Below are 25,722 nucleotides of genomic sequence, written 5' to 3'. Positions count from 1 at the left end.
AAAAAAAATGAGAGAATATGAAGAAGATTAGAGAAAGAAGAAGAGAGAACTTCTTTTTTTTGAATAATAGAATTAGAAAAAAAACTGGAAAAAAAATCTGAGCAAATTGATCATCAATGGATCATCATCCATTATGATTGTAAATGATGAATCATAATCAAAGACAAAGACAATAGTTGGTATTTATGTAAAATGGTATGTGGTGGTGGTTGGTTGGTTGGTTGTTTGTGAGTAGTGAAAATAATCATCATTCAATTATAATCAATTTAATCACGATTCATATTAGTGTGTGGACTTTTGTTTATCGGTGTATATGTGTGTGTGTGTGTGTGTGTGTTGTTTCGGTGTCGGAATTTATAGTAAACATGAGAGAAAAGAATTTGTAATGAAAATTTTAGATTCTGGGAAAAAATGACTAGATTTTTTTTCCGGCAAAAAAAAGAACATTGACTATGACAATGATTATATGACAACATACGAGTATTATATATGGGAAAAAAATGAATAATGTAAGAAATGATGAAACAAAACAAAATCAATGAAAAAAAAAAAATATCATTGATGATTCTGCCATATTTGTTGTTTCAATTTTTCCAATATATAGATACGATGCTGTTGTTGCCGTACACCAATATTGGCTAATGAATTATTATCCAAACGTAACATTTTGGCACCATTAAATGATTCAAATTTTAATCGATGTTCAGCCATACCAATTCTTTGTAACCATTCTTGAACATCATCCATTGTCCATTCAACTACCGATTTTCTTGCATATGCTAATTGTTGCTGTTGTGGCTGTTGTTGTTGTTGTAAGGTTGGCTGATGATATTGATATTGATGTTGCAGAGCTGTTGTTGGCTGACCGCTTCCGGTGGTTGTATATACAACTTTACCAATTGGAACTTGTGTTGTACTTATTGGTGTTTGTCTGGTTAAAGTTGCCGATGATGATGATCCAACAGTTCCGGCTGAAGTTTGTATTATTCGACCCGTACCGGTTGACGAAGTATTACCTGCTGCAACTTGTTGCTGTTGTCGTTGAACTAATTGTGAATAATTAAGTAAATTCTGTTGCTGTTGTTGTTGTTGTAATGTCGAAGGCTGTTGTTGTTGTTGGTGATGCTGCTGAAGAAGCTGTTGTTGATGATGACGGGTAAGTGTGGCAAATTGTTGTTGTTGCATTTGCTGTTGTTGGCTGGTCAATGAATTCAGATATTGTTGCTGTATTTGTGCATGTTGATGTCGTCCTAGTGTTGCGAAATATTGCGGTTGTTGTTGGGCCGATGTTGATGATGTACCAGTTGGATGATGATGATGTTGGTGTTGAGGATGTTGAGATTGTTGTTGAGCCAAATAATATTGAATCTGTTGTGGTTTACTACTAGCCAATGTATTGTATTGGCCACCACCAGATCTTAATTGTTGTTGTTGTTGCTGCTGCTGCTGCTGCTGCTGCTGCTGTTGTTGTTGTTGTTGATATAATTTTGCATTGGCTACCGCTAATGCCCGTTGTTGAAGAAGTAATTGATTTTGTTGCTGTTGTTGACTATATTGTGATTGACTAGTATTAGATGATTGTGGCAATTGATGATGATGATGATGGCTGACCAATGGATTTGTAGCCCTTTGATGTTGTTGAACCAGATAATCATAATTCGAAGTCGATGTTGATGTTAATGGCTGCTGCTGCTGCTGCTGTTGTTGTTGTGGAGCGGCTAAAATCGATTGTCGCATTGCCATTAATGTATGAGCTTCAGTATTTGTTGTCGGTGCTGATGATGATAATTGATGGCCATGACCTATCGTTGATGTTTGTGCCGGATGATTATGATGTAATTGATAATGGGTTGCCTGATGGCTATAATGTGGTGGATGTGGCATCGTTTCGCCTGATATCAACTGATTATGTGAAAGTAAAATCAACAATAAAATTATTATCAGATAATAAGTTAATAGCATCCAATTAATTAAATTATTCATGCACAAATTCTATTCAATGCTTATGGAATGATGGTTTTTATTCATTACACATTCATATAAATAGGAACGAGGCGAAAAAAACAAATCAAAAATTTTATAACAAGAAAGAAAAAAACCAAAAATAATAGAATAATTGAACAAAAGAAAAAAAATAAGGCAAAAAACAAAATAACACAAAATGGACAAGATGCAAAAAAAAAACAATAATAAATAAAATAATCAAAATCAAAGAACATATTTGACGATCGTTTTTCGTTCAGAATTTCCGATTGTCGAATAATTTTTATTGTCACTAGATTGTTGTTTTTTCAATATAGTTTTCATTCTAACCTGTGATGAATGTTGATGAACCTGAGATGATGAACCGGATTGTTGTATAGTAATAGGTGGTGTTGTCGATTGTTGTGATTGTAGTAATTGTCGTTGTAAGTAAATTTTTTGATTTGCCGTCATTGGTTGTTGTTGTTGTTGAATTGATATTTGTCGATTTGTTGATGGAATTGTTTGTTGCTGTAATGGAATAGCTGCTACAGATGCAGCAGCAAATTCTGGTGGAGGTGGTACAACATCTAATATGGATAATAAAAATATTTTGTTATCAATTTCGAATAATAATGGAATCAATTTAAGCCTACCAATTGAACTGGTTGGTGTTGTTCCAGAATGATATTGTTGATTTATGGATCGTATTTGTTGTTGCTGTTGTTGAGATTTTGATGATGATTGTTTTAATATTGATGATGTTGTCGGTTCAGCTAAAGATGAGGAATGTGTTGGTTTGGTTTTGGTCAATGTACCACCGGCGGTCATCATAGAAGTTGCTGCTAATTGAGATCGAAGTTGTTGATGCTGTTGTTGAAGATGAATAGCTTTGATCGGATCCTCACAAACAGTTACACATCTACGAGTGAGTGTTCCAGATGAACCACCAGGTAAAATGGCAATAGGTTTCTGTACGACAACCGTTGAACCGGCAATAACTTGACCTGGAATCTTTCCCAAAGTAGCTGGTATTGGCGATGAATTCAATGATTTTGAACCAGATTGCTGTTGTTGTTGCTGCTGTTCGGCAACCAATTGATTGACAGCAGCTACTTTTTCCGCCATAGCCGATATAATTGCAGAATTACGACGAAAATCAGTTGATTGATCACACGGTTGTTTTTGCCGCAAATTAGGCTTGGTAATTATTTCTTTTGATGAATGAACAACAAATGATAACATGACATGAATAAAATAAACTAAAAGAAAAAATGAATCAATCATACCTTTTTTCAACGTGGACAGTATAGCTGATTGTTGTGGTACAAATTCTTCCATACATGATTTGGACATACGTAATTGTTGACTATCAATTTGATCTTTTAAAATATTTGTACCATTCAAACGTTTTTCGAATTCAGCAACATTCTTTTTAACATTGTTTGGAGCTTTTGTAGAAACTTGGCTATCTACAACGGTTCCATCGTTTTCGGTTGTAGAGAAACGAAGTCTAGCCGCTGATGTTATCTTGGCACTTTGTTCTTTTAATTCATCGAAAATATTTTTCGATCCAATCACTCCATTTTTAAATGATTCAGATGCTTTACGTTCTATGAACTGAACATCAGTTTCAGGTGGACATGGACTAGTTGATTTCAATACCACAGTTGCTTTGGTCATCAATTTAATTTTATCCGATTTCTTTGAAGTAGAATCCGTTAGATTGGAAGCATCTTTTTTCTTATTCTTTTTTTCATCTTCATCACTCGAATAATCAGGATCAGGAATCTGAGGCCTAATATTCGATTCATTGTTTTGTTTGCTAGTAGCTGGCTGAAAACTTGACAACGATCTTTGCTGTTGTTGTTGTTGTTGCTGCTGCTGCTGCTGATGTTCGTTATTGTCCTTTCGAGTTGGCCCTTTGACCAGTGTAACATCAACCTAAAAAACAATTATGAATTTAATTTAATCTAGATGTAATTAAATCAAATTAAAATTTAATTACAATCGAGTGATTTGGCGGTGATGCCGGTGGCGACATTGTACATGAATCCCGTTTGTGAATTTCTGCATCTTTCTCATTATTGTTATTTGTTTCCTCCTAGAAAATATAAAGTTTCATTTGAATTTTCCTCTCAACAAAAAATTATTTGAATAATAATTACTTTTGACTTGTTAGCAATTTCGGGATCCTTATTAATGCTGTATTCAGTAGCTTCATAGGATGAAATTCGACGCATCGAACGAGATCTATCGGAAATTGATTCACCAGTACTGGTGGGCGATGTATGTTTTTTTGCTTCATTAGGCTGATCATCAACGGCCGTTTTGCATTCATTCAACAATATAAGGGCTTGGTTATGAGCCGTACGAACTTCAGATGCTACCACCAATGAACGTGCCCGAGCCCTTGACGATGTATTCGATAATGTAGTTGATGGATCACGTTTTGGTGGTGCAGGTGGTGGAGCTTTCGTCCCACGATTATTACTATTGAATGATGCATAAACTGATTGCGACATTTGAATTTGTGATTGACTAGAAGGCATCGTATCCGATGTAGGAGGAGGAGGTGGTGGCATCACCCCATTTGTTTGTTTTGAATCAGCTACTGATAATTGTTGTTGTTGTTTGTTAAGACTTTTATTATTCGTTTGACCTGTTGTTCCTTTCTTTTTCAAAATTGAAACAAGTTGTTTTGGCACCGGTGTGGCAATGGTCATCGTTACTTTATCTCCAGATTGTCGAATTAATTGGACGACATTTTCATGTGACATATGACGAACATCAACATCATTGACGGCCAGAAGAAAATCACCTCTTTTCAATCCGGCAGCATCGGCAACACCACCCACTTCGATCTCATCAAAATATTGTAAACCTATCAACGGCACTGATCCTTGCTGTTGCATTAATTGTTTGGTCAAAACTGGCGATGAATCTTTGGCACCACGCAACACAAATCCAAATCCTTTACTACCACGTTGTAAAATAACCGTGCGATCCTGGTATTGACGAGTTGTACTCTATGAAAATCGAAAATAAAATTAAATGATAATTTTATTCAAAGATTTTTCATCAATGATATTCACCTTGTCTAAATAGCTTTTTCGTGCTCCTCTTCGTCCACGTGTTGGTAACGTAGCTGCTTGCATATTTTTCATTTTCATATCTCTTCTTCCTTCAACACGATCACTTGAATCCGTATCTTTAATCGGTCGAATTTTTTCAACACAACAAGCTGGAAAATAGCCTTCCTGTCCATCTAAACATCTTCGACCAAGTAAAAGTTTTTGTGAAGCAATGGTCGGTGGTGAATGATCACTATGTAATAATAATACATGATCATTTCGACGAAGTTGCATATGACTTGGATCGCCTGAATTATAGTCCGAAATAGCTTTGACCATCATACCCGGTGTAAATACGGTACTATCTTCACTTTCACTACTTGGAATAATATTTCCATTTTGTTCATCATCATCAACATCATCATCTTCATCATCATCGTTATCATCATAATCCGGTTGAGCATTATTATTAATATTATTACCATTGTTCATCACAGAACGTTGTTGTTGCTTTAGTTGATTGTTTGGATCATCTTCATCATCACAACAAACACCGGAAGATGTAGTTGTAGTATTATTTGTCAATTGTGATAATGATGGTGATATGGACCTTCCACCACCACCACCACCACCACCATTGACATCAAGTAATTTGGATTTATTCGGTGTAATTTGATTCCCATCTTGTGATGAATGTGTGGCTGGACGACGTGCCGGATTATAACGAGGTTTATCTCGATATGGTACAACATTTTCTTGTTTATGATTTTTAATATAATCGGCCATTGACATATTACCGGCAATGACAGCTACTTGGTAAGCATTTTGATGAGAATTGTTCACAATGCTGGTATCACAGCCACGTAATAAAAGTATTCGAGCACATTCAACTTGATCATTTATTGCGGCTACATGTAATGAAGTATTACCACTGCCAACTATTCTACAATTCATGTCACAGCCATAGAATAATAATTGTTCAAGATGTTGTACCAATCCAAGTTTACTTGCCTAATTTATTTAAAAAAAAAAAATTTATTACATTAATTACCAACAAATAATTAGAAAAATATATATTTCTTACATGATGAATTTCCTGCCATCCATGTTGATCGGTAACACCGAGGCTAGCATGTTCATATAGCAACAATTGAGTGAGTTTTGGATTAGCCTTATGAATAACACTGTAATATAATGGTGTTAAACCATTTGTATCCGGATAGTTTGGTGATGCTCCTAAATCCAATAATGTTTTCAATGCAATAAAATTCGATTTCTGTACAGCAACATGTAATGATGTTCGGCCATCTTTGGTACGAAAATCTAGCAGAGCACCACCATTTACGATAGCAACAATAATCTGCTGCTGTATTGTACTATTTGAAATTGATAATGATGATGCTATGGAAAGTGGCGTTTCACCACTGCTTTCATCAACGAAATTTGGATCACAGTTGACCAATGCTTTGGCCAATTTATCGAGATTACCATTTTGAATAGCCGTCAATAGACGTGAACGTTTACGTTTTTTTCTTGTTGCGCTTGCTGTGAAAAAAATTTCAAATTATTTTTTTAGAAAAAACCAAATTGATTCTTACCTAAAGGCAATGTGCTCATTATTTCACCGTATTTGACTCGTTGTTTGTAAAGAAATTCTAATTTAACAATTGTATTCTTTTTGATTGTAGTACTGTTACTGTTTGATCGTTGTTTCGATATTGTTGTTGTTGTTGTTGTTGGTTGATGATGTTGGTCAGGATTGAAATGATGATGATTGATCAATATTGGAGAATTATCGTCAATATTATTATAGTTGATTATGGTATTGATGCTATTAGAATTGGTTTGATGGTTACGAAAATATTCGTTAAATGTTAGCTGCTCATCAAGAAACAAACCCAATTGTGCACTGAATAGGCCATAGTTAAGACATTGATCATCACGTAATAATCGTGGATATCGATGATTATTATTATTATTATTAATATTATGACCGTTCTTTATATTATTACCACATAATCGTTCAATCAATACAGTTTTGACATATGAAATTGATTGGCCATATGAACAGGTTATGTCAAACTATTCAGAGAAAAAAAAGAATGAAATTATAATTTTTCATGAAAAAATATAATATTTACCTCTGATTGTGTTTCTGGTACAAATACATTGATCAACAGTGAATCATCATCTAGATTCGATACAATATCAGATCCATAATATGGACAATAACCATCATTGATACTTGATGAAAAACTTCTTGAACTATGATTACTAATTGAATCGATTGTATTCAATGATGAATTTCCTGAATCACTACGAATCAATTCAGTATGATGATGATGATGAAGACTTGATTGATTATTATTATTGTTGTTGTTGTGGCTATTCAAAGAATAACAATGTTGTTGATACGATTGTTGATTAGATGGTTCATATTCTAATGAATTAAATAAATCAGATGATTCTGATGAATGATCAATTGGTTGTATGGATGAAAATTCTTTTGCCGTTGTCCATGATGGTGTTAATACAGCAGCTAATGTTGGATCCTGTATCGGTTTTCACATGTATATGTTTGGATATACCTCTGTTTGGATCAGAATCACAGATAAGAATTTTAGTTTTACGTATAGTAATCATTATGATTATTATTATTATTATCAGGTCGTATTGATGGCGATGATTGTCTATCGATCGATCGAATCTTCAAATGACGCATACAACAATCAATCAATCAATCAATCAATCAATTGATCGAACAAACACAATGAATGATTTTAGTACAATATTGTTGTGTGTGTGTGTGTGTAAAAATAAACCGAAAACAATATTGAAAACAAAACAAAAAAAAAGTAAAATGAGAATCAAAAACAAACGGATGTTTTTGACAATTGACTTTAGTTGAAAAACCAAAATGAACAACAATCATACAATGGAACAAAAGTGTTGTTTTTTTTTGTTTTGTTGCCGTCATGTGTTATCATCATTTTGATTTTGAAGAAAATAATAAATGAAAACAAAAACTAATGATCAAAATTCAAAAAAAAAAAAAAAATCAAGATGATGAAGTTCGAAGAATGATGATCAATAAATATATATGCAACAAAAAATATAATAAAAACAAAAACGTCTCGTGTTTGCGTGCGTGTATGTATGTGTATGTTTGTTATGGTTGATGGTAAATTATCGTCTGGTAGATTTTGTCGCGTCGTTGTCTATATCACCATTGTGATAATTATGGCTGATGGGATTGATTGTCATATATTCGAATCATTATTTTAGTTTTTTTTCTCGCCTCATTTTTTTTTCTTGTATCACACAAATAATAAAAAATTTTTGTTATCACCCACTAATATATATCGATATCTAATACATAATCATCATCATCATCATCAATTTTGATAGCCTCATTTTTGGGCTCTTTGATTCATTTTTCAATTTTTTTTATATTAATAGAAAAAAATTTTTACTCATCAATCAATCAATCAATCAATCTATATCTACATAAGAATTTTTTTTTCTCTGTTGCTGATTAATCCCAATAGAATGCGGTACTTTCATTCTATTACACACACACATCGTACAAACAAATGCACAACACAACACAATATTGCATATATATACAGTAGTGTTCAGCCTTTTTTTTATCTTAATTCCACATTCCATTAAGTATATGACGGTTGTAAATACGAGTGCATAAAAATAGGATCATTGGCACAAGTTGTTCATTCCAATCATTCTCATTATCATGTTTTTTTTTGGATCAAAACATCATTTATTAATATATTAAAATAGACATCACATCAGAAATCATTTAATTATGATTTTTTTATGATAACAATGAAAATTAATTAATGAGAGAGAGAGATAAAGAAAAAAAATAAAGAAACGAGGCAATTTCCATGACGACGCACACCTTATTCACCTGTAATAGATTGTTATTATTGAATCATTTTTCGTTCCGATGGCGTCATTGTTTTTTTTTTTTTTTTGTTGACCCATGAAACTATGAAATGAATCAATATATATAATTATTATAATTTCAAACGAGTAAATTTTTTTTTTTGCTCCCAAATCAATCCATTAACATAAACACACAAACGCAAACACACACGCACACCATTTAGTTACGTAAAAAATGTTTTGTTTGTTGAAGGATTGAATCAATTTCTTTCAAAAGGCTCGATCTATTTTTTTTTTGTTTTGTTTTGTTCTCTTGACGATGATTATATGAAAATTCCATAGGGATTCTTTCTTTTTTTTGGTGGATGGTAAACAAAAGATTTGATTGATTTTTCCTTTGTTTTTTTTGTTTTATTGCTTCCATTTCATTTTATATTAATTGAAACATTCATATAATTATCATTATTATCAGCGCCTTTTTTTCTGCTGGAAAAAAAATTGAATTAATTCAATCAGATTTATGCGCCCACACACACATGCACACACATCGATGATTAGCATTAAAGATCTGATCTGTTGATAATATGCAAATATGATTACGAATCTGTTTGATAAACAAAAAATTGATTCTTCTTCACATTTGTCATCACATTAAGAACGTGTGAAAAAAATCTTTATAATGATCATTATTCACATATATATAAATGTTTCATAGCTTTTCGTGCTGATAATGCTACTGTTTCAGAATAATATGGTTTTTTTTCAACAACATCATCCATTCATTGTTCATTTTTTTTCTCATGTTTGTCATGTCAATGTTCCAAATGGATCGAGACAATTATGATGATGATGATTTTTTTGTTCTTTTACATTGGTCAATTTTATATAACAAGACTGTTTTTTTTGTATCATTCATGAATACACAAAACACATATATGCATATGATCTAAATAAATGTGTATCTGATTGGATTTGGATTCTTTTATTGCATTTTCTTTGTTACATAGTGAACAGAAAAATGTAAATGGACACAAAGAAAAGAAAAAAAAGATCGTGATCAGATCCTTTGTTATTATATTTGGATTAATCATTTGTGATTCGTTCTATATAACGCAAAAAAAAAAATATTATCAACAAAATATCGAACAAAAACAGCGAGAGAAAGAGAGAAACAACGAGACAAAAACTATTCATCATCATATCATTAATTTTGATCACAAAAGACAATAAATAAAATTTCAAATCATCAAAATCGACAACAGCATATATAGTATCATGATCCAAATCAGATGGTGCCAAATGGATGTTGTTGTTGTTGGTTTCAACAATATTTATAGATTATGATTAGAATAGATCGAGGTCATATATATATTTTTTTTTGCAAACAATCGTGAATCATTTTTTTTGGTAGTTTTCGATTAAATTCAATCGATTGAATGATTGATTAATTATTGAAAAAAAACTGGTATCATCATCATCATCATCATCATCATCACCGACATTGTTATTTCATTTTCATTCAATGGAAAATTTATATATGCAAAATTCATATTCTATTCTATGAATATTTGAATGAAAAATTGATGATCGGATGAACTAAACCGAAACGAAATGAAAGACCCCGAAAAAAAAATGTTGACCAAAAACAAAACAACAACGAAGACGACGACGACGACGATGACGACGAAAAACCATCAATCAATCCATTTACCTTTTATTCAAAATATATTTAGGTAATAATACAAAACGTATTCATAAACTTTAATGCAGTATATTAGATGATGATCCCATAATCAATAATAATAATGATGATCATAATTTGAACAACAATTATATTATTATTATTGTTCATCATGGACAATGAATGGATCTAGAAAACAAAAACAACACTATAAACACTGATGACATTGTCATTTTGTCTATATACTTAAAGTTTAAGTTTTTTTTCTTCTCTATTGTCTCTATTTGAAGTCTTTGTAATTTCAATCGATTTTAGCCAATTTTCATTATTCATCCAGTTTTCAATGAATTTTTATCGGGACAACATTGTTTTTAGACAATTTTTAGATCAACATTAATGTTTTTTCCTTTTTTTTTGCTGACGAGATAACAATTGATCATGATGATGATGATGATGATAATGATGATCATCGTTATTGTTTGCGGCATAAGGGCGATGAATGAATGAACAATATTATTATTTTCTCTTTAAAAATAAATTTTCATTTCAAATAACAAGACAAAGCTTCTGCAATATATTTACACACACACACAAACGAGGAGTTGATTTAAAATTTGAAAGAAAAAAATCTTTTCAACTTTTTTTTTTGCTCTTTTTTCGTTTGTTTTTTTTTTGTTCAATTCATTTTATGGAAAAAAAATGTGATCTATGGATTGTTGGAAAGCTGTCAATTTGTTCAATTTTTTTTTAATGTTGATGAAATTCCATTTCATTTGGTCTGCCAATTTTTTTTCTTCAATTACATTCATAGGGTCATCATCATCATCATCATAATTCAATGAATTCTGTTCACAATATTGGATTTTGTTTCATTGTAAGAATTTTTCATTTTTTAAAATGTTCTGGATTTTTTTTTTGTTCACATATAATTGTTTTTGTTTCAAGGAAAGCAAAAAAAAACATCTGTTAGTATGAAATTGCAATTTGATTTGATTTCCTTGAATGATTTTGATCCGGTAATACATAGACAGTCACAGTCACATACACCAGACTTATGACCATGATCCATAGTCATAAGATTATAATAAGAAAGAAGAACAAAAAAAGTAATTTTTTCCAGCGAAAAAAAAATCTCCAGACAGATAACATGATCTTAGAGTTTTGATTATTTTTTTTCCAGATATCATATTTTGATTGTCATCTCTGTACTGTTCTGTTCTGTTTTTTGTTGATATCTTCATACGCCATATATATCTGATTATTTGGCAATGACAAAATAAAATATGTGGATGAACATGGAAAAAAGATGGAAATATTCAAGAGATTTTTTTTACTGTTTTTTTTTCATTCATGATGATCTTGATTTTGACCACATGGCCACATTCAAAAGAAAAAAGAAAAACAGGGGATTTGAATAATTTGCTCATCACTTGTCAAATGATAAATCATTGTTATTATAATAATCATCATCAACAGAGAGCGAGAGAGATATTACCATAATAATGTGTAACAAATTTTGAATTCAAATTCTTTCATAACTTATGCAATGATTTTCTTTTTATTTTCTAGGTGAAAAGATAAGAAAAAAAAATAAAAATGCAAATACAGGAACGAATCATATTCGTTTGATCAAACACACACACACACACAATGATTCGAGTTAATTCAATCTAGTTTGATTGATCAAATTGATGGTTTTTTTTTATTTACGAATCGTGTGTGTGTGTGTGAGGTGATTTTTCAAATGACCATTTCCAATCAAAAAAAAAGAAAAAAAAAAAAATCATGACCAATGCAATAAATTAAATTTCAATCATTGAATCATCATGATGATTATTGTTGTGAAATGTGTGTGTGTGTGTTTCAATCTCAAACAATAGGAAAACCCTCTTATAATGAGAAAAAAATATATATCTTTTCATCATTATCATCATCATTTCGGATTTCGGATTTTCAATTACAATAGACCAGGTGGTGACCATGATCATCATCATTATCATGATCATCTTTCCATCAAACATCGACATCATCGATAACCAGATGATGATGATGATGATGATCAAATCAATCTTGTTATTAGAAATCCGTGATTGAGTTTCATTGAATTTTTTAACCTCGTTGATTGAGAATATGACGACAAAGATGGATGGATTGTTCAAAAAAAACCTCAAGTATAAGGCCTCCTTTGGTGAACTAAAGCTGCTAACTGGTAGGTACATTTGAATTGAATTTCTTTTTTTAGCTGACTGACAATGAAATTTTTTTTTTTTTTTAAAATTGGATACTCAGTTTAGTATAAGAAGATTGTTTTCTTGTATTCGTTATCATTCATTAACATTATCTTTAGTTTCATTATCCGGTATCCCGATGGTGATGATGATGATGATATTTTCAAATGCTACCGAAATGTGAAACATAAGATTGATTGAAAACGATTACCATCAAACCATCGGTGGGGTGTGGGGAAGGCAAGGGAAGTATAAAAACAATAAAGAATAAAGGAAGATGTGAAGAAAATGGATATTAAATGTTGGTTTATTTTTATTTATTTGGAACCATTTTTTTTTTTGATCCAAAATTTATCGTTGATGATGATAATAATCGGTCATCATCATTATAATCAAAAACAATTGTTATAGATAATTTTGGAACTACAATTACAGATCATCATCATCATCATCATCATCATCATCGTTCAGGTATGGTTGACAATATTTATCAATGATGATGATGATCATCATTTTTATCATCATCAAGACAATCAATCATCAACACAATTACTATGTAGTCGATGAGTTTTTTTTCTAAAAAAAAACCTAGTGATGAATATATAGGGAAAAAATCGTCGTTGTGTTTTTCAATTACAATTTATAAACAGAGAGATAAAAAAAACTTGTGTAAATCTCATTCATCAAGATGAATGAATGAATTTAAATGTTAATGAAAAATCAGTCTGATATATGTGTGCAACTTTATTATCATCATGTATTGTAAACAAGGAAAAAAAATTGTAGACAACAAACAACATTGCACACCGCAGAACATGTTATGAATTGATAAAAAAAAAAATTCCCATCTCAAACATTATTATTATCCATTATTATAAGATATGATGATGATTTTCATTACCATATCTCATCTGATCAACTTGATTCATTATGTCCATTTGATTACAACAAAAAAAAAAAAAAAATTTCTCTTCACCCGGAAAAGTAAAGTGTCTACAAAAAAAAAATGAAAATTTACTACATAATGACATTTTTTTCCGCTTTGTTGTTGTTGTTGTCTCGAAGTGTTTTATTTTTTTTCTGTCAATTTTTCTTCATTCATTCATTCATTCATTTCCTATGAAATTCATTCATTCATTCATTCATTCATCTTGTCAATTTCTTTATGATAATGATGATAGTGATACGGGTTTTTCATATTTTCATATTTTTTCTTCTATATATATATATATATATTTGATAGTTATCTACTCGATTGTGTCGTTGTTGTTATTTGTGTGTGTGTGTGTGTGTGTGTGTGTGTTTGTGTAAAATCTAACATGTATAGATAGATTGAAAAGATTAGGTAAATAATGATGGTATATGGTTGCTTCCTGTAAATGATATTATTATAAATGAATCACAAGTAAATTTTTTATTTTCTTCATCCAATACAAAACAAAAATGAAGAAGAATAAATTTAATGATGATGAATTTTTTTTCTTGTTCTCTCCCAAATTCCCAAATGTGCAAGAAAGAATGAAAGTATTCATGTGTTCGAAAAAAAAATCTAAAAATTAAAATGTTTCATTCCGGATTGATCTATGCGGCATCAATTTGTTTGTTCATTCAAAAATTCATTCATCCTAATCAAACAACATCATCATTATCACATGATCAAGATAATTGATTAGGTTTAAGTTCCTTCTTATTTTTTGCCGACGAGTTGCCAAAAAAAAGCAAATTGATTGTAAAATACTCGTGGACGATATATATAATAAATTAATGGGAAAAGATTGGAAAAAAGCAAATGCAACAGGCAACATAAATTGACACCATATCGATTTGAAAAGTAATTCAATTTTCTTTTCTTATATTTGAATATGTAATTCCCACCACTAATGAACACCTGTCCACCAAATAAAATGAAAAAAAAAAGTTTTCATCATCATTACATCATCAAAATGATGTGTATGAAAAAAACTGATAATTCATAACAAAATCTTATCAGTATCAAAACACGTAGACACACACACAGACAGACAGACAAACGTATCAAAAACCGGCATCCGAATCAAATTAATGACATTTGAACTTTTCAAAAAAAAAAAATTAAAAAAAAATTTGTTTTGGTCAAAACTTTCATTTGATTAAATGTAACGGAGAAAAAAAACAACAACAACAACTTTGACAAGAAACAGTTTTCGTTGTTAGATTTAATTTTTTTCATTTTTAAGAAAAAAAAACTTAGATCGATGGCCAATCGATTTTTCTTCCACAACCGCCACCGCCACCGCCACCACCACCACCGCCACAAACAAATTTATCCATGTCCCTCAAAATTATTGGATCGGTTTTTTTTCATTATTATTATTATTAATTTCATCCTTATTTGGGCGGTTTTTTGTTGTTGTTGTTGTTTTTTTTTGGCCTCCCTACACACTATACCAATAATAGTTTTGTCGCCATAGTTGGAAATAACATCAATCAATGAAAATGAACATGAACTGTGTGTGTGTGTGTGTGTGTGTGAGTATGTATCAAATTCATCAAATCAATCAATCAATCAATTTAGCTCTATTATTACAATTTTTTTTTGTTCGCTTTCATATATATACAAATGAACATTGAATAAAAATTATATAACCATCAAAATCATTATTATGAAGCTCGTTATGTTATTTTGGCATCATTTTAATATTATATATCGTCATCATCATCAACAATTGTTGTTATTGAATTACACTACTAGACGCGTATGCCGTAGAATAGAAAATTTTTTTTTCTTGTAAAAAAATGGACATTTTATTTTTGACAAATAATTCGAAAAATTCAAATTGATCATAATTTTATCATTCATAAACATTCATCTGAGTTATTGTTTTTTACTCATAAAACTTACCTAGACAAAGACAATGATGATATTGATGACGATCGTGATGATGATGATGATGATGGTGATGATGATGATGGTAATTCAACATTTGAAACCAATATATTATTGGCCATATTGACCAATTGATGATGATGAAATTTATATGCATTAAATTCATGCATTTTTTCTGTGTCATTGAAAAGCAAAAAAAAAAAAAAAAAATTTCGTTTCGATTCAGACGAAAAAAAAACCATCAATTGTTATGTTCAAAGTTATTTAATTTGACATTTTTAAACACTTTGGATGACATTTATGCTCGTGATGATTAAATGCATAGCGGTGATGGTTTAATCGGTAACATTATCATTATCATCATCATTAATGGTCCAAAACCAAGATGAAAATATCAAAAACAGATCGAATTTTCAATACAACAAAAAAAAATTACAGTTTATCTGAACACAACACAAACAAAGTTGTTTTTTTTTTAGTTTCAGAAAATACCACAATTGATAGAAAAACAATCAATGAATTAATCAAAATTGATCGGTTGATTGATTTCATCGATGATAATGACAAAACGTTTTTGATTTTTCATCTTGTCATTGATTTTCGAATAAACCGAATCGATTTTTTTTTTGGTTGAAATGTGAATCAGTCTCTCGGTTTGTGTGAGTGTGTGAATCAGGATATTCGCAAATATCGATTTGTTGTAATTTTTTTTTTATTTGTTGCTTTGATCACCATATTTGAGTTCAATGGTTGGAAAAAAAACTTGGGAAAACACCGAAACACACACTATTGGTTGGTAACCACCCCAATAATTCGAATCAATTTTTTTTTTTGATAAAATAAATTTTTTGATTAAATTTTTTCCTCAAAGAATCATGTTGTATGAAGAATTTCTATGTTTTCATTGTCGATTTGACCTTGTTTTTTTTGCAATAGAGACGGTAAATAAGAATATAATGACAACAGACAGACCAGAAAAAAAACATTTCAACAAAACACAAACGAATAAAATTTTCAATTTTTTTCCGTTGAATATCATTTCATTATAAATGGAAACACACACACACACATGCACACGAAATAAAAATTGGAATGTAAATGATGATTTTATAATAATGAGATTCTCGACGATGACTGTTGTTGACCACATGTCACTTGTATGTCATACAAATAGTTCGTTTATCTTGTTTGTAGCATGGTTTTAATTCAATGATTTTATCACCGTTGGAAAAAAATGAACAAAACCAACCGAACCGGAATGGTATAAATGTCATAAACACATGTATATATGTTGCATGTGAATGCATTCGTGTTCATGAAATGTTCGTTTTTCAATGATAGATTATACCCACAAAATGATTCCATCTGCTATCATGATGTCTTCATATCATTAACAACATTGTATTTTTGATGCAATAAAAGAACAAAAAAAAAAATTTACACCACCATCATCAGCTAGGTCAATCGTTATTGTGTCATTGGCCATCATCAACCATCTGATCATTGATTTGAAACTGAACGACCACCATCATCATCATCATAACCACCAAACACCATCACAAGCAACAACGGATGAAATACAAAAGGAGATGAGTGAGAGAAAAAAACGAATCGATTCAAAAGAGACACACACATACACAAACTGCATTTTTAGATACATACATTCCATCAGGAAGGCATCATCGAATCATGGTCGTCAATTGATTGTTGTTCAAGTGAGAGTGTGTCTGTAATGTGATTCAAATCAAAAAGAGAGAAAAAAATAATTCTTATGTAAATCGATTCAGTAGGTGTAAATCTATATATTGTTTTTGTTTTCTCTTTTTTTTTTTTTTTTTTTTTTTTGGTTAGGTAAACCAGATTAATTTAATGATACTCAATCGATCGATTATCCATAAATCGATTAACAACTAGCCAACAACAATAAATGATACAAAATTCTTTTATATTCCAAAAATTTTTTATATCAAATCAATCAATTATCAATCAAATTGATTGAATAATGATGATGATGATGAGTATGTTTCGTGTGACAAACAAATTTCAAAAAAAAAAAAACCAAACCAATTGATTCATCTGAATAAATTTCCATAATTTTTATTTTCAAATTCATCATATAAATGAATTTATCAATTCAAAATAAATCGAATCTCAAATCCTCACAATAATCAAAAAAAAAAAAAAAAAACCATGAACAAATGATCGGCGGTGTTGTTGATTGATTGATCGTACAAAAGATGAAAGTGATGAATCGATCGCGATCAATTCGATTGATTGAAAAAAATGTAAATTTTTACAGTTCATCATCATCATCAATTGTTGTTGTTGTGATGATCAACAACAATGAACAGTTAACATACAATAAAAAAAACTAACCGAATGAATTGAATCTTATTCGGTCAATATTGTTCAAAATTGATGATCATGATGATGATGGTACAGAACAACCCAATGATAATGATGATGATGATGAATGCAGATTACAATCAATTTCCAATGTTTTTTTCCGATATATTATTATTTTTTTTTAGTCAAAAAAAAACTTGTTTTCTATTTCATTTGTTGGAACAATCCTAAAATCAAAAGAAAAAATTGAAAGTTTTTTTTTGCCACTAAAATACAATAAATGAATGAATGAATGAATAAGGAAACAATCATTGTGGTGCGGAAAAAAAACCACCAAACTTTGATGACCAAAACTAACCAACAAAAAAAAACACAATTTGATGGACAATCGAACATTTTTATGTGATTTGATGGATTATAATAATGTTGAATAAAAATCAGAAAAAAAATTAATGTAATTTGGCAACCACCATCACCACCGCCACCACCACCACCAATTCTCTAATATGGACAACCAATTTTTTTTGTGTGTCCATTGTTGTTGTTGTTGTTTCATTGTATTTATCCACATTCAGATTATGATGATGATGATGATGATGATAATGATCATCTCCATAATCATCACATTATTTCATTTTCAAGAAAAAAAAGAAAACATTTCATTTTATTCATTCAGTTTTTCTTTTCTTAAATGTATTATATAATTTTCATTTTTCATTTGAAAAAAAAATGAAAAATGGATGACCAATCATCGTCATCATCATCATCATTATGATGACGATGATGATGATAACGGTTTCTTAGTATTTTTTTTTTTTTTTTTGAAAATGATGCAAAAATCATTATTATTATCATTCAAATCAAATCGAATTAAATCAAATCAAATGTGTTGTATCTGACAAAATTTTTTTTTTTTTGCTTTATTCAATTGAATTCGTTCACTCAAAGCAAGATATTTAAAAAAAAAATTCATGTGCTATGTATGAGAACAATAAATGAAAATTGAAACTATCGATCTTGATCATCATCAACATGTTTATCGTAAATGTGTGTGTGTGTGTGTGGACATTGAAACTAATGTATGATTTTCAAATTTTTCTTTCCTTCCTGTTGTTAGGAAAAAAAACGCATTCAAATGATGAATAATAATAGTAGATTAGGAATCATTGTAGACAGGTGTCAATTCTTCAATATCATTTACTCATTTCAATCGTCGTAGAAGTGAGAGAGAGAGAGAGAAAAAATTTGATTGAATTCAATCCATACTTCCGGTAAGATGTTGTTTGTATAAAATCATTGGTTTGTTTATCTTTAATAAACAAAACAGCAACGATTCAACGAGAGATTTTGGCTTTTTTTTTGAATAAAAATTACATATATAATCCATGCTCATTTGTAATCATCGGATGATTCAAACATTATGATAATGATGATGAACATGAAAATGATACACAACAAGCTTTATCATTTATAAAGGATGATATAACTAGATTGGTCCAAGACTAGCTATCATGTCATATGTAATTTGCCACGTGCGTGTGTGTGTGTGTGTGTATGCGTTTTACCGGCTTTCAATTTTCTTGGACATAAAACAATTACATTTTGTAATTTGATTCAAATTGATTGAAGTGGTTATGGTTGATTTCTTTTTAATTTCAATGATGATGATGACAACAAGCTTTAAGGCAAGCAAACAAACAAACACACCTATTTTTAAAATGGGAAATCTTTTTCAGAAGAAAAAGAACAAAAATTTTCTTGATAATAAATAAAAAAAAATTCCCTAAAAAACTTCAGTTGATCAACTTTGATATATATTCTATTTTCACCATGCTGTTCGCTCTTGTTGGTGACCACAAAAAAAAAATATTTTTCGACATTTTTTTTTGTTTTTTTGGGACATTTTGAAATATATTCGATTTAGACAAAATTCAAGACAAATAATAAAAGAAAAAAATATCGGTAAAACGATATTCAGAACAAATGGTAAAATTTTTATTGTCTATCTTGTTGTTTCAAATGTATGCAAGTTTAAGTCAATTTGAAATTTTTTAAACTTTTAAACATATATTTCAACTCTTTTCTGTTTCATGGCAATCAACAAAAAAAAAAATGGGAAAAGCAAAAAAAAAAAAGTTTCGGACAACCTAGAAATTGACAACATAATATTTCTTTGATGATGATGATGATGATCATAATGATGATGATTTTACCAATTTTTTCGTTTGTTTCATAAATCGATTATAAATGAAAACATTGATGATGATGATGACGATAGGCCGGCAACGATAATTAGGCCGACAATTTGTCCGTGTGTGTGTGTGTATGTGTAATGATAATAATTAATGTTTGGTTTTTTTCCTACTTTTTTTTCTCTTTATAGCCTAATAGCGATGTAGTTTTTCCAATCAATTTTTTCGTTGTTGTTGTTGTTCTCAATTATTTCTTTTTTGTTTTTTATTTTTCGTTGTTTTCACCGATATTAAATATCGATTTTCATTTTCATTCAATGTGGCTCAAATTCATTTATATATATATTTGAAGCTAAATTGAATGATCATTTGTGGTGTTGTAGTTCTTGAACAAAAAAAAAATAAAACAATTCATAATAGGAAGTTGATGTGAAAAAAAAATGAAAATACGACCACGACAACAACAAAGATTTATCTATAGGATATGTACTTGTGTGTGTGTGTGTGTGTTTGTCATTTATGGAATCATTTTTCAGGATCTAGGAACAATGATTGTGTGACAATTTTTTTTTCGGTTGTTGCTTCACATTTTACAATGAACGTAATCATCATTATCATTATAAATTAAGCGTCATAATGAATAGGATAATAATATATATACACAGAAACAAAATGTCGTGACAACAGCAACAACAACGATGATGACAAATATGCAATCACAAACATCATAAACTGTCATAAGACCACCAACATGTCCAATGATCCATAAAATCATTGGAAAAAAAAATACACTGACACGTCCAATCGATTTCAACATCATCATTAATCTCTTTCCATTCTTTCATTCACTCACTCACTCACTCTCAGTTTTATTGAAAAATTTTCTTAAAATATAAACAAAAAAGTAGATTAAAATAAAATAAAAGAAAAGAAAAATCTTTAACAAGATTTGGAATTAAAATCAAAAAAAAAAAAAAATTTTCTTCTTTTGTCAGTTTTTTTTCAACATAATCCACATTTCTAACAGCTGATGATGAGAAGGATTATTATCATCATCATCAAGATGATCATGATGATGATGAATGTTCCAAAAGAGTTTTTTTTTAATGTTCAAAAATAAAAATGATCTAGTTTGATTATTTTGGAAATGTATTCTAGTTTCTATATTCGGTGATTCTTATTATCAGTTTTGATGATCATGATTTTGGAAGACGGGCCGAATTTATCAACCAAATCCAAAAAATACAATCCGAACGATTGAGTAACCGGAACTTGATTTTTCTGATTCATTCAACAATTGTAACAGATAAAATGGACAAATGTGTGTGAATTAATGTAGGATTAATTTTTTTTTTTTGCAATTTATTCACTGTGCTAATTCATTATTGAATATGATGATTTCAATCTTTTTTTTCTCTCTCTCTTTCTTTCATCAAAATGTGACACATTTTCCATATAAAAAAAAAATGATTGATAATGATGATTGAAATGAATTTTTATGGCTATAAAGAATAAAGAAATATATAGTGCTTAGGATGGTCAATTGCATGTGTAAAAACATTTGTACAAATGAACTGAATTCACTAATTCCATTTGATGATAATAATAATAATGGTAGTAGTGGTTGATCATTGAACAATTTGATTTGTATTTTATTCATCATCATCATCATCATCATCATTCAAATCTTTTTAACACTCTTTTCACACTTTTACAATTATTGATATAAGATTTTTTTTTTTTGATTTTCAACTCAAATGGTCGATGATTTACTTTCTATAGACGATTATCATCATCATCATCATCATTGAAATGCCATCTATTCATTGATTTTGGTTCAGTGTAAAAAAAATGTGTGATTAACTCTGATTTCATTTCACACACACACACACACAGCCATAATCTTGATGATAGTTGTAAATGTAATAATATGACAAACATTCATCAACAAACAAAACATTGATTTTTTGTTGTTGTTGTTGTTGTTATTCAATGTTCGGTCAACAAAATTTCATTGATGTATTGTAAAATAATGATGATTTACGATTATTTTCTCTTCACAAAAATTGTATACGTGTTGTGTTTTGCATGTATTTTCAATCAATGATCATCAATGAATCGATCAATTTTCGATTGAATTGATCAACGAATGAATGAAAAAAAAAATAAAAATAAAAACATAATTTTCACCTTTTCAGGTGAGAGAAATACACGTTATGAATTATTGAGAATGAAATGGTTTGATTTTATTTTTTTTCATTCAAAAAAAAAAAAAAAGAAGATCATCCTGCCGCTAATCATCATCATCATTGAATAACTTGGATTTTCAAATAAAAATTGCATTTTTTTCTGTGTGTGGACCTTATTTTTTTCCCTCACATAAAAATTGACAACAACATCTAAGCCTATTAAAACATTGTGTGTGTGTGTTGTTAACGACCTTGCTTACATAACATACATGAAATATATATATGACATTGGATAAATGTCAAGACACTAAATCATCATCATCATCATCATCGATATCATCGATATGAATGATGATGATTTAGTAAACGAAAATTGAAAAAATGAAAATTTTCAATTTTCAATCAACGCCAGGTCATATAATCGATTTTATTATTACTGATCTGAAACTGTTGTGCACTGTGCAAAACTGGATTGACCATACATGCAAAATGAAAAAAAAATCGATCGATTTTTCTCCCCTTCCCTCCCCCCTAAAAAAACATGAAAAAAAATGGATGACATCCGAATTTATTGCTAATGCTATTGCATTTATGATTCAAATGTTTCAGCCAACAAAAAAAAAAAAAAAGACAGAAAAAAATCATGTTTTCAAATTTTTTCTTTAAATTGATTAATGTTGTGGGCATATGTTGAATGGAAAGAAAATCAATCTCATGATGATGAAAACAGCACAAAAAAAAACAACAAATTTTTCTGTTTACGGTAAAAAAAAATCTAGTAAAAACCATATAAAGATTTTGATCTGATCTTTTTTTTTTGCATTCAACCGTTTTTTTTTCATTTCATTTCGTCCAATTGATCAATTATATGGCGTGTAGCAAACACACACACGCACGCACACACACTTAAATGAATTGATTCTTTTCGGATTTGATTGTGCGAACACGATGGTCAATGTCAAATATATTTATTGCCATTCAATCACCGTTCATTTGATCAATTATGATCGTTTATTATTATTATGTGTGTGATTGGTGATTGTTTTTTTCTTTTTTTTGATGTTAAATTGCCAAAAATCGTCATAATAAGTGTGGCAATTTTTTTTTGTTTCCATTTCATTTTTTAGTTTTTCTTTAATTACATAATAATCAAAGTGCAACAAAAAGTCTTTGAAAAAAAACACACACTCATACACCAACACAAGTATTAATGATGTGCAAATTTTAAAATATAAAATAAATTCATCAATCTGCTAAACAAACGACATTTGAATTTTGTTTTTTTTTTTTTTTTTGAATAAATTTAGAAATTGCCAATTTCCACAAAATTTTCAAATTCAAACACGAGTTCAAATTTATTATTTTTTGATAAATTCCGGTTTTCCCCCCCCCCATCACAATAATATAGTTGATACATTCCATCAATCATTCATTCATGTACACATTGGATTAAATCTTTACAAAAAAAAAAAAAAAATCCAAATGATCTCATTCAGATGATGTGACTTTGTATGTAATTAATTTTTTCTTTTTTATTTGAGAAATTTATTGAAATTATATACTTGTGTAGATAAAAATTGTTCATCAGCAGAACAATTTTTTTTCTGTTTGTTTCTTGTATCAATCAAGATTTACATGAAACTGCAAAAAAAAAATACAATCATGAATAAAGTAACGCCATCTTTCGATCGATGTACAAAACATTGTTCATTTAAGAGTTTTTTCACTCATCACATCATCATAGGAAAATATCCGCAATGTTCATTGATCTGACATTCATTCATTCATTGGATTGGGATTCATCCCGTTATATGGATGTGTAAATTATTCATGGAAATGGAATAGCAAAAAAAAAATCTACTTACTTTAATGTATTTCATTGATTAGATTTGTTTGTTTGTTTGTTGTTGTTGTTTACAAAACGGATACAATTTTATTCTATTTTTTTTTGGTTGATGCTGATGATGATGATGATTAATAATAATAATAAGATAAGATGTGACACAATTTCGATCGATTATTTCGACGAAACTAATTATAAATGAATGATTAAAAAGTAAGTGGAAATTTCCGTTCTGTTTAGTTGCACATACACATACACACACACAGTGATATAACTTTGAAGACAAAAAAAAAATATTCTCGTTGATTGATTATTGGAACGGAAAGAAATTAAATTTTTTTCGCTGTTTTTTAGTCTAAAGTCTTTTTGAACACCAATAACTCACAAACAATGTTCGATGATGAACCAAAGAATTGAGAATTCATGAATAGTAAATCAAACACATATTGATAAAACAAAACAAAACAAAAAAAAACACAATCCTTTCATTTTCCGGAAAGAATCATATAGTTATCAGCATAGTGTTGGATCGATATTGATGCTAGTGATGATGATGATGATGATGATGATGACAATTACTACCAATTGACCGGAATAATAATAACAGTGCAAAAAAAAAATAACAAAAAGAAGATCCAAACACAAGAATCAAGAATGTTACATTAAATCTACAGAATTTGGACGGCCACACACAACTGCTCTACTTCGGAACTGTATGAATGTTTTAATTTTTTGCTTTTCGATAATAATAATAAAAAAATGAGTACAGTTTGGTACTACTGGTGATGGTGGTGGGTGTACTGGTAATTTTTTTTATTCGTTTCAAAATTTTTAAATTCTTATACTTGCACACATACACACACACACAATTACAAAAATTGACAAGAATTCAGTTCCACTTAGTATGATTTTCTGAAACAAACACACACACACACACACAAGCAAACAAACCATAGATGTTTATGGAACTCATGGATAAAGTAAGTAAAGATTTTGCCGTTCAATTTTTTTTTTTTTTTTTTTGATAGGAACTACTACCACCACCACCACCATCAACCAGCAACATATACTATTGTGTTGTGTTCCATAACATTCTTATTTTCAAAAAAAATTATTATGGCCGTTTAGGATGTGTTTGTTTGTGTAGATGCGCAATCTCATTTTATGATTATCGAGAATGAATCGATTTTATTCTTTACTTTTATTACACACACACACACACACACAAACACATAAACTAAAAAAACGGATCCTTATTATTATTATTATTATTACTAAATAAACTTATGGCCAAATGGTGAAACGATGAAACGAGCCAAGAATGACGAATGAATTGAATTGAATGAAAAAAAAAATTCTTATGGTTCCCGTTACACATATAAAAGCACATAAATTATACGATGTAGAAAATTCGGGCGCCATCATTTTTTGTGTG

General features: G+C 29.7%; 1 protein-coding gene across 2 annotated transcripts; it reads right to left on the bottom strand.

The window, feature by feature from the left end:
* Positions 1 to 250: 250 nt before the first annotated feature.
* Positions 251 to 25,241, bottom strand: LOC124494262 (SH3 and multiple ankyrin repeat domains prosap). 2 transcript variants are annotated; one of them, XM_075732196.1, is made up of 11 exons: positions 24,310 to 25,241; positions 7,178 to 7,626; positions 6,635 to 7,118; positions 6,121 to 6,581; positions 5,058 to 6,047; positions 4,131 to 4,991; positions 3,971 to 4,066; positions 3,252 to 3,906; positions 2,619 to 3,176; positions 2,314 to 2,552; positions 251 to 1,902 (listed from the first exon to the last, which is right to left on the bottom strand). In XM_075732196.1, exons 3-11 carry the CDS (start codon positions 6,651 to 6,653, stop codon positions 556 to 558), a joined length of 5,226 nt encoding a protein of 1,741 aa, XP_075588311.1. In that variant the 5' UTR covers positions 6,654 to 7,118; positions 7,178 to 7,626; positions 24,310 to 25,241; the 3' UTR covers positions 251 to 555. The 2 variants fall into 2 exon arrangements, with proteins under 2 accessions (XP_075588311.1, XP_075588312.1); XM_075732197.1 differs by lacking the exon at positions 24,310 to 25,241 and adding an exon at positions 15,733 to 15,892.
* Positions 25,242 to 25,722: the final 481 nt, after the last annotated feature.

The sequence above is a fragment of the Dermatophagoides farinae genome, chromosome 6 (assembly GCF_024713945.1).
Source record: "Dermatophagoides farinae isolate YC_2012a chromosome 6, ASM2471394v1, whole genome shotgun sequence".
Classification (NCBI taxonomy): Eukaryota; Metazoa; Arthropoda; class Arachnida; order Sarcoptiformes; family Pyroglyphidae; genus Dermatophagoides; species Dermatophagoides farinae.
The sequence above is the reverse complement of the archived record's forward strand: the minus strand, read 5'-3'. Positions and strand labels throughout refer to the sequence as shown.

Bases quoted from the DNA above. Each gene is read 5' to 3' on its own strand.
- LOC124494262 (XM_075732196.1), bottom strand. The intron at 3,907-3,970 runs GTAATTAAATTT...ATTGTTTTTTAG, and splicing joins CACCGCCAAATCACTCGATT to GTTGATGTTACACTGGTCAA. The intron at 3,177-3,251 runs GTATGATTGATT...ATTCATCAAAAG, and splicing joins ACTGTCCACGTTGAAAAAAG to AAATAATTACCAAGCCTAAT.